This window comes from Bos indicus, chromosome 10 (genome assembly GCF_029378745.1).
Source record: "Bos indicus isolate NIAB-ARS_2022 breed Sahiwal x Tharparkar chromosome 10, NIAB-ARS_B.indTharparkar_mat_pri_1.0, whole genome shotgun sequence".
Lineage (NCBI taxonomy): Eukaryota > Metazoa > Chordata > Mammalia > Artiodactyla > Bovidae > Bos > Bos indicus.
The window spans coordinates 14681882-14692317 of record NC_091769.1 but is presented as its reverse complement, the minus strand read 5'-3'; the positions used below and the strand labels follow the sequence as shown (position 1 = coordinate 14692317).

The window sequence follows — 10436 nt, the reverse complement described above, 5'->3', positions numbered from 1 at the left end:
GCAGTGAGAGTCCTGCGGTGTCTGAAAGCAGGTCGTCGGGGCCCGCTAGGTCCCGGCAGCGCAGCGCGGCCCTGCGCTTGCTTCCTCGCAGAGCGCGTTCACGCGCCGCCAGGGGCGGAGGCCTAAATATTATTTTAGAAAGAATGAAGGGTAGGACAGGGCACCACTGCTAGTCAAGTAAGGAGCAGAAATTGGAAGTCAGGTCAGAATGACTCCCAGGACCGTGCACACTCTCCTCCCTCTTGAAAAAGCGCGCTGCCGTTTCCATGTTTTATCCGAGCCCAGGCAGCGAGTGCGCTGTGGAAACTGAGGCCGAAGGGAGGCCGGTGGCTAGGTAAGGCCTCGAAAACCGCGGCCGTCCCCCGGAACTCCAGCGGCCGGCGTATCTCACCTTCCTCCTTGGGCTCCTCGACGTCCGCAAACCCGCTGGGACTAAAATGGCTGGAACGTCCCAAACCGCCAGGACTCCATGCCTCCTGCTAGCGGCGAGGCAGGCGGACATCTGCACAGGCCTGCGAGGCCCAGGCCCATGCCACGTATTTCGCCCCCGCTCCGCTTGGAGCTCTAGGCCCGGGCGGACGGCGCCCGGGCCTCCTGGCAGTTCTAGTTGAACCCGGGGCTCCCGGCAGGGCGCGAATTCCATCTCTGAGCGCCCTGGAGGAGGCTTCTCCGGTGGAGCAGGCATGGACATGGGTAGGAGTAAATTCTCAGCCCCTGCGAGCGCTAGAGGGAAGATTCAGAGACCTCACAGGAGTTCTCATTCCTCGCCGAGGCCCAAAGGAGGGTCCTAAACGCGGCGCGGGGACAGCCTATGGCCTATGGGGCAAGCTGGGTGTGCCTGAATAACCAGTGGAGAGGTCGCGGTGCTCGCTGCTGCCCACCTGGTCAAACACGGGTCTCAGCTCGGGGGTCCCAGCACCCACGCTGCGGTCCCCACGCCCCACCTGTTGCGCCTGTCTCCTCCCCGTTCCTCCCCTCGCCACACTCCCATCTCCACAGCCCCAGAAAGTGTCGGTTTTTTTTTTTTCCTTTTTTATTAAAAACAAAACAAAAATCAGGGATACAGGGTGATCTCCCCAATCAGGCTCAAGGTGGTCTCCATCTCGTGAGTCAGTTGTCGCCCTTTTTAAAGTGCTGTTACATCAAGAGGTTACAACAACAACAACAAAAATAGACAAAGCAAAAACCCAAGAGGGAATGCAAAATGGGACTGGAAGTAGGTCCAGGAGAAGGAAGCAAAATAACTTACAGCATAAATAAATTAAAAATGAACCCATTATTACTGAACCAAGAGACTCACAATACATTTATATCCATTGCACATAGCCACTTTGTCATTAGGAACAAGAGTTTCAGAAGTGGACTGGGAGGGGAGCGCGGGGCCAGCGAAATTGCTACATTGTATTCACAATTGGGGTTCAGAGGCTGTACAGGTAGGAGAAGCCCCCCTCTCCCTTTTCTTACCCCCTTTGGTCCGTTAAGACCATGAGACCCGATGCCCGGAGTTGAACCATGAGGCAAGGTGGTATTTACAATTGGAAACGGATACTGGGTCCTGGTCCCGGGCTCCCAGGAGGGAGCGGGCAAGGCCGAGGCGCCCGGGAGAAGGGCAGGCGGGCGGGAGGCTGTATTTACATCGGTCCGGTCCGAATGGCTTGTATCTCGCTCTCGGCCGCCGCGGCCGCGGGTATTTACAAGAAGAGAGCAGCATGGCTTGAGGGCGCGTGGGCGCGGCTGGGCCGGCCCTAGGGCAACAGCGGGGGCTTGAAGGAGCAGTTGCCAGTGCAGTGCCGGGGCGTCAGCATCTTGCAGGAGAAATGGTGCAGGGCGTCGTGGGCTTCTGGAGAGACAGTCGATTGGGCCATGTTGGGCTCCTGGCCTGCCTCACCCACGCGGTCCATGGGCTCCCTCGCTCGCCTGTCTACCCACGTCTAACCCACCCCCTTCAGATTCAGGAGTTCTCAAGCGAGAAGATCAAAAGGTGGGAAGGGGGTAGAGATCCCGGCCATTCAGAACCACTGCCCTAGTTCAATAGCCCCATTTTACAGAAGAGGAAACTGAGGCACAGGAAGAGGGAGATCGATCAGCTCAAAACCAGATTTGGACCTGGTGACAGATTTCCCAATGCCCAGAGCTCAAGGGGCTCCTTATCCCTGCCCACCGTTCTAGGATAATTTCTCCATTAAAATGAATTCTTCTCTCAGTTACTTATCTCTGCAGACCTGGCCTTCCCCCTCATCATCACTCATTCATTCATTCATTCATTCGCCCGCACAGCCAGTGCCTGGCACCTCTCCTTTGTTCCCCCGCTTCCGCACCTTTTAATTTCTGCTGGATGGCATAGCGTGCCTTCCGCTCCTGGTCAAGTTCGTTACAAAGAGTATCTGGAAGACATAGGAAGTAGCCGGTGAGGAAATGAGACCACCCAACGGCCCGTTGGGGTCACAGCCCGGGCCTCACCCTCTTCTCAGCGCTCAGCCCCTGGCAGAAACAAGTCCCGGCGACCGAGGGAGGGGGCGTCAAAACTCCAAACTGCAGCTTGGCTGAGGGAGGAAATGGCCTGGGATGGCGCTTAAAGGCAGACGGATCTAACCAAAATTAAAGCAAACTTAGGCATTACTTCCCAGGTAATTTTACGCCTCGATTTTTAATTTAGAAACCATGGAAATTGCCGCGATAAGAAGTTCAATCACTCCATGTAATGATGCCTGCAAGCCGTTTGCTGGGCTCGCTTGCCATTCTGAGGCTAATCAGAGTATACAAAGGATATTAAATAAAAAAAATAATTGTTAAATTACCTTCAATTTAAATCCAAATGACTGAGCCAACATTGCGGCTCCTGCCAGACGAGAGGCAGTTACGGCCCGTGCACGCGCTCACCTGACTCCCGTCTTACCTCTGACAATTTGCAGCTGTTGCACCATTTCTTCTCGATAAGCCAATTCCCTCTTCATTTGATCCTGAAAATTATCTGTGCAAATTGATTAAGTGAGAGCTGTTACGCACAACCCCCTCCCTCGGCCCCCTTTCCCCACTCCCCAGCCCCACCCCACCCCCTCTGTCTTTGGCCTAGCGGGAAACGCGGCTAGGAAAAGAAGGGTTCGTTGGTTCTGACTGCATGAGAAGCAGCAGCAGCTGCCTGCACTGGGTCCCCGGTCCAGGCCAGGCAGGGCATGTGGGAAGAAGGCTCTGGCGATCAGGTGGGGTGGGTCTGAATGAGGGTACCTTTGAGACTCTGAAATTCTCGCTCCAGCTTCTTGCGAAGCTCCATTTGCTCCAGGAGCAGTTTTTGCAATTCGTCTGTGAAGGGGCGAGAGTGGGATGTAAAGGAGGAGGGTGGTGGGACTCAGGTAGCCTCTAAGGCACCCAGGTCCCACTCTGGCCAGTAGCCATGAGATAGGAGTAGTGGAGGGTGAGACCAACTGGTAGGCCCTCAGCGCTCAGTGTTTCCACGTGCATCCAAAGGATTTGGGAAGAAAATGGGGTTAGGGGTTTAAGTTGTCCAGGAGAATCAAATTCAGAATAGCAGAATGCTTGTTGGACTTCTAGGTCCTGGGCCCAGGTACTAACCAGCATGGTATCTGCTTTAAATTGTTCTTAACTCTGTAAGTTTAGAGGTAGGCCTAGGAAGACTCAGTTTATCCCTTCAACTGACAAACCTAACCTCCCCCTTCAATGATACAGACCAGGAAGAATCGGGTCAAAGCCTTGGACCCCCACCCTAAAAAAATACATATATTCATAACAGTTTATTTATAACTTTAAGAGGTCCCAGGACCCCAAATCCAGGCTAAGAACACTCATATAAAGCAGAAGGATTTTGAAGGCAAACTACATCACCCGTAAAATCTGTAACTGGGAACAGTGGAAGACCACAAATGCTTCACCCCCCCAACACACATCAGTTTCCAAGCCCAACCCTGGGCTGGGGTGGGGTAAGGGGGCAATTGGGTGTGGAAAGCCCCACATGTGCTCTCAAAGTTGCTTTAGAGGAGTGGCAGGGAGCTGCCTCTGGAGCTATTGGTGTCTGGTCCTCTCCTCGAAGGTGCTCAGAAAACGCAAAAAATGAGAGACAGAGGAGCAAAGTGGGGTTAGAAGTTCCTTTCTCTGCTTCAAGCCACACTCAGCCCCTGCAGTTGAGCAGGGACCCCATTCCACAAACAAGGTCCATCCTCACCCCATTTACGGTGAGGTGGAGTCCGTTATGCATTGATTTCAGGAAAAGAAAATAACCTCTGAGACACTCCTGAAGTAAATGCCTCCTCAAAATCTTGCTATTCAGATGAGGTTGAGAGACCTAGATTGTCCTTTCTTATTGTCCACATGCGTCAGGTTCTAAGGATCATTACTCATTTTTCTTTCTCACTGGACTATTCAGACAGGCCTGGCCTTGGGAACTCTGGGGGTGGCTGGTTCCCTCCCCCTACTCCCTTCACCCTTCCACCCTCCCACCCCCCACCTCTGTGCCAGGGTAATGTGTCCAGGGGATTATCCTTTCCGGTCAGTGAAGACTGGTTCCTCAAGAGCCTTGTCTTCTCACACTCACTCCTGCAGCAATAACACCCCTCAACAAGAAGGGATGATTTCCCCCAAGCACAGTGTACACCCATTTCATAGATTTAACCTCACCTCTGGCCAGGTTCTCGATATCCTTCTCCACTAGTTGAGTTCCTGTGACATCTAGGGTGAGCCCATCTTCGCCTGGGATACAAGGGCAGGTAAGAGGGGTTTTGTTCTGGGAGAGGCCTTGAGAGGGGAGGGGTGAGCTTCCTGGTACCTGAGCTAAGTTGAGTACCTATTTCAGACCCTCTGCCTTTAGAGGAGACAGTTGCAGGCATCCAATTCTTCCCACCTTCCAAACCATTATTTTAGGTCACTCAGAGAGTGGACACCCGCCCCCCCCCCCCCCCCAGGAGAGTGGAACCAGGGATAATAGGCTATCTTAGGGCAGGAAATGTTCTTTGACTTGTTTTATGTGGGTGATGGTGCTCCTCATATCCTTCTAGTAAGTCTCCTTCCCTTACCCGGGAGAGCCCCAAACCCAGCAAGGAGGTAAGCAGTTCAGGAAACCTGGCCTGACCCTTGCCCATTGTGTTTAAATGTCTATTTGCTCTCCTCTCTGCCAGCCGCGAGAGGAGAGCAAATGTTTATCCGGCAGCCCCTGAGGCTTGATAGAAAGCCTCCCTCGAAAACTGGAGTCGGTGGAAACCTGGGCGACCTGGGGTCCAGCTCCCGGGTTGGGGAGGAGAACGAGGGTCCTAGGGCTCACCTCGGTCTGTATTTGCCGGACTTGGCTGGGAGATACTCCTTTGGTCTGGATAGCATTTCCTCGTTTCCAAATCGTCGGCGGTCGAGTGATTGTCTTCCTTATCTGGCTCTTAAAGGCAATAAACCGAGTTTCAAGGAGAGGCAAAGAAACCGTGACCCGGATACGGCCAGAGCTGCCGCGGTCGGGGCGCCGTAGCCCTAATTAAAAGCGTCGTGGCCGCCGCTGGTTCCCGGCTGTGCGCCTGGGCTCGCACCCTCAGGCTTTGGGCCGGGCACCACCTCCCCCGCGCGCGATCTGCTCATCTCCGGCTCCACGCCCCCTCCCCAGCCCCTTGGAAAAGAGCAAAACGAGCAGCCGAGCCCACCAGGGACAAGCGACCTACATCGCGCGCAGATACTGGGGCACCGCGAGCGCGCGTGGCCGCCGGGTCTACCTGCTCCGAGAACGCGGCCCAGGAGGCGACCCGCGGGGTGGCGACAACGGGGAAGACATCGTACCGGGCTCAGGCTGCCCGGATTTCCGAGGCCCTCAGTTCATTCTCTGAGAGTCAGTGGGTCCCGCGGGCACCTCCGCGTTGGGCTGCTGCTACCGCGCACTTCAGGGGTCCCTATGCGCGTGGCCAAGCGCCCCCACCCTGCGCCCGGACCTCTCGACCCAAACACTTGCTGAATAAATGAGAGAATTTGAAAGACGTGCCAGGCGTGGTTTTTAAAAGGTTTAACCCAGTGTTTAAGGTGTAGGTGAGCGGTATCTTTGCGATGGAGAGGGCGGTTTGTTGTTAAGTTACCAAAAGATGCAAGTTGTTGGGAGTCCTCGCTTAGCTTCCTTTTTCTTTCAGTGTTTTGCTTTCCCTCTCCCTCTTTTTCTCTGCTTGTCTTTCCTCCTCTAGTCTTCCCTCGCAGGCCTCCTCTGGCCCCGGCCCTCTGCCCGCGGTCCCCCCCACCCCCATTCCATTGGCCAGCGACCTCGGCAGGGGGCGTTACCGTGGGCCTCTGGGGCGCAGAGGTAGGACGCCGCGGGCCCCAGAGCCGCCGCCGCGCTCTTCACGTGCTCGTCCCTCTCGGGCGCGTACACCTGCGGCGGCCGAGAAATGACAGGCGGTTAGGGGGGCGCTTGACGGCGGCTTGGAGCTGCCCAGCCCTCCGCCGCAGCCAAGAGAAAACCTGAAGGGGTGGCGGAGGTCTGCTTGCCCGCGGGACCCCAGCGCCCCGAGAGGCCGTGACGCACGCGGCGCAGCCTGGAGCCCTCGGAGGTCGCATCGCCGTTTGTAGTTTCCCGGTAATTGCGAGCGCCCTTGAGAAAATTACCCGAGACACAAAGCGGTTCCCAAGCCAAGGGCCGCTCAAAGCCCACCCCCACCCTCCTCGCCGCCTCTTTTTCAGCATCTTCTCTCCCGCCCGCGCCCAGTCCCCGACATAAATGACACCTTTCGCATCCGGCTAGTAATTCGTGTTTTAATGGACCGAATGGAACTGTACAGGTGTGCCCACCCACTGTCATAGGCGAACGATTCAGGCTTAGCTGCATACCCCCCACCTGAACCCGCGGCCGCGGCCACCTGAGAGCCCCTCTCCCGCCCCGCACACCGTCTCGACAGCTTCCTGCCAACGAACCCTGAGGTTCCCGGGGCAGGAATTCTGCGACTCGGAAAACTGCGAGTTGGGGTGTTGAAAGATTCCGAGGACCCCGTACTGCAGCTTGAGGGAGAGGCCTCCCTCTTTTCGGCTTACTGGCCCGTCTTCCCTGGGGCTCTGATCCCCATCCCGGAGGGCGTGCTACCCGCCCGGCCTCGTGAGCTCTTTTCTCTGGCTTTTGGTCTTTTTCATCCAGACCTTTTGATTTCTATCTCTGTATGACTACAAATCTCGGCCTGTCTCCTCCCTACTCCCGTCAACAAAAACACAGCACACATAGTTTTCAGGCCTGCTCCTCCCACCCCCACCGCCACCCCGATCTTCCGAAACCCTCAGTCAGGGGTCCCAGCGAGTCCAGCTCCACAGAGCTCCGAAGCTGGGTCTACCGAGAGCAGCCAGGGCCTACTGCTTGAACGCCCGCTCAGAAAAAAATTCCCGTCCCCCACCCGGCCAGGGCCTGCCCCACAACCCAGAGCTGCCGAGGGGTAAACAAGGAGGCGCCACCAGCGGGGCGGGCTTGGGGCTCACCTTGGCGGGCGCGGGGCCCCCCAGCGGTCCGCAAGCCTCTCGCAGCTCATAGCCGCCGCTTGGCGAGCTCTTCTCCGGTCTCCGCACCATGTCGTCGGCCGCCAGGTCCCCAAATGCGGCTCGACTGGCTGGGGGTAGCCCCGGGCGGCGCCGGGGACGAGGGCTGCCGCCTTCTGGAGAGTCTGTGGGACCGTCGGCGCCGGACGAGGTGATAGACGGGGGTCCTGCGGTCTGGTCTCCATTCGGGCTGCCTCCTGTGCTGGGCGCACCGGGCTCGGCCTCATCCGGGGCGCCCTCTTCGTCGGGGAAGCGGTTGGACTCCACGTCCACCTCAGGCTCGTCTGCAGTGTCCACGTCGGGGGAGGCGGAGTGGTAGCTGGAGCTGCCCTCGCTCAGAAAGTCCGGGCTCACGTAGCCGCCGCCGGTCCCTGCGCCCGGCCCCGGCCCACGGGCTGGCCCACCGCCGTAAGCTTCGCGGGCGCTACCGTAGAGCTTGGCGATGCTTTCGGCGTCCTTGACTACAGGCCTGAAGGCCGACACGTAGGAGCCTTTGCGAGCGGGCGGCGGGGGCGGCGGGGCCAGCGGGGCCAGCGGGGGCGGCAGCGCCTCGTCCGCGCCGTCCTCGTCCAGTGGCCCGCGGGACAGCGCGCTGGGGCAGCGCTCCTCTGCGACCAGGCCTCCCTCCTTGGTCGGCTCGGTACCGTCCAGGGGCTCGGGGCCGCCACCTCCCGCAGCAGCCGCGGCCGCCGCTGCTGCCGCCGCTACGGCCGCCGCCACAGCTTTGGCTTGGCTCTGCGCGGCCGGATAGGGCGGCACCGGGAGGCTGCCTGCCGCCGGCCAGAACATGGGAAACGTCGGGTACACAGTGGCTGCGGCGGCGGCCGCAGCTACGGCCGCCGCGTCCTTGGCTGCGCCGGAGGGCTGGTGACCCCAGAACATGGCGCCGCCGCCCGGGCCTGTCCCCGCCCCGGGGGGCAAATGGCCGGTTCCTGGGCCTCCCGCTCCTGCCCCAGTGCCCGCGCCCCCGCCACTCCCGGGGCCTGGTCCGCCCTTGGGTTCGCCTGCGCCTAACACAGGGTCATCCTTTTTGGGGCAGAGACCAAAGGCCGTGGGGAAGCCATAGGGATGAGGGAAAAGCGGTGGGGGCAGTTTCTGCAAGAGGCCAAAGCCCTTGCTGGGCACTGGGATCACAGGGTAGCTGCGGACCCCGGCGCCGCCACCAGGCCCTCCAGGGCCCGCGGGGCCGCCAGCTCCCGCCGCCAGACCAAGTCCCCGCTGCGCGTGAGGAGGCGGCGGCCCGGGAGGCCCGGCGGCCTCTTCTTCGCCACAGCGCAGGCTTTTGTGCGGCGGCGGACCTGGGGCCATGTCTGCGCCGCACCCCGGGCCGCCCCCACCGCCGCCAGCACCACCCTTCCCCTGTCCACCCGACCCTCCGTTAGCGCCGCCGCCGCCGCCTCCTTGCAGCGAGAAGGTCCGCTTGCGGGTGCCACCATTGAACATGGCCTTGACGTCCTCCCAAGCGTGGCTCAGTTCGTCTGTGGCCGACTTGTCACTGAGTTTGAGGTGTCGGCGCCACGAGTTAAAGTTGGCTGCGTCGGGCTGCGTGTACTTGGCGTCGGGTGTGCGGTGCGAGTGGAAGATGAACTTGTTAGGCGAGAAGTACATGCTGCAGTAACCGCACTTGATGCACTTGGCACGCGAGCTGTTGTAACGCGCGGGGATGAAGCTGCCACGCGAACCCCAGGCACACTCGTGCACCACATCGAAGGCGAAGTTCTCGGGCAGCTTGGGTGGCTTGTGCTCGCCGAGGAACGACTTGCATAGGCGTTCGGCCTCACGCTTGGTGATCATGCCGCAGCGGCGCGAAGAGATGGGCATGGCCCCTGCCCGACGCAGAATTTCCAGCTGCACCGGTGTGCACTGCACGCACGTGATGCCCAGGGCCACGCGGCGGTTGTGTATCTCATTGTAGCTGTAGTTCTTGAGGAGGGTGTTGGAGATTTGCGCCAGGCATAGGCGCTCCTGGCCGTCGATGACCAGGGACACGATAGGCACCCCGTACAACGACGTCTCGCCCACCTGGTTGGGTTTGAGAGCGCTGGAACCCGAGTAGGGCTGCAGCTCCTGCTTGGAGTTGGGAGAAGAGTTTCCCTCGCGCCCCGGCCCCAGCTGAGTGGTGAGAGCCTCCATGCCGCCGCTCCTGCGAAACAGAGAAAGCAGAGAGCCGATGAGCCATTTTCAGCGCCAACGCCGCTCGGGCCCGCCCAGCAGGGCGCGCAGAGTCGGGCGCGCGGGGAAACTTGGCAATGGGGAGTCCTAGCTCATTCGCCCCCTGGACGGGCCTTTTGTTATTCAGACGCGTGCTGGCGCTGAAACAAAAGCCCCCGGGGTTTGGAGGAGGAGTAGGGGTAATTGAGACCTCAGGAATGCCTGGGTAGCTAGGAACCCGATCCCGTTTTCGGGCTGGGGAGGAAGTGGGGCCCAGAGACGGCGAGTGACTTGCCCAAGGCCACACAGCAAAGCCATTGCAAAACCCAGGCTTCCTGGTGCCCAGATGCGTAAGACTTCGGCCACCCTCGCAGCCTGCCCTATCCGCCCGGGTCCCGAAGCTCGGACTTCGGGGACAGGCCGCCCCTCTGCTCAGTCGCGCATGCACGCGGGCGGGGGCAGCGCTGGGAGGAATGGGGGGGAGGGGAGGGGCGGTCACTGCCAGTCTCCAGACAGCAGGGGGCGGGGCGGGGGGGTGGTAAGGAGAAGGAGGAGGGTCTAGAGGCCGTGAGGGAGGCGGAGAGAGACAGAGACGGCCGCTGTTCGTGGTGCTGAACCCGACTCTCTCCAAAGCTCGCCGTGAGCGCCCAGCCCTGGAGCTGCCCTCACTGCACCCAGCTCCGTGCAGTTGGCTCCCCGGGATAACAGGACTGCTTTCCCCAAACACAAGCTTTTCCTCTTACACCCGGAACCCCGCGTTCGTTGAGCAGAAAGATTCCGGCTGGAAATATAAACCG

The 10436-nt window shown here is 59.6% G+C and overlaps 1 protein-coding gene across 1 annotated transcript; it reads right to left on the bottom strand.

Annotated features, from left to right (window-relative positions):
• Nucleotides 1-1097: 1097 nt before the first annotated feature.
• On the bottom strand, nt 1098-9621 carry SKOR1 (SKI family transcriptional corepressor 1). The gene is made up of 8 exons (XM_070796772.1): nt 7432-9621; nt 6253-6343; nt 5270-5377; nt 4630-4701; nt 3226-3300; nt 2897-2971; nt 2319-2384; nt 1098-1840 (listed from the first exon to the last, which is right to left on the bottom strand). The coding sequence occupies exons 1-8, from the start codon at nt 9619-9621 to the stop codon at nt 1746-1748; spliced, it is 2772 nt and encodes a 923-aa protein (XP_070652873.1). The 3' UTR covers nt 1098-1745.
• Between the last annotated feature and the right edge of the window lie 815 nt (nt 9622-10436).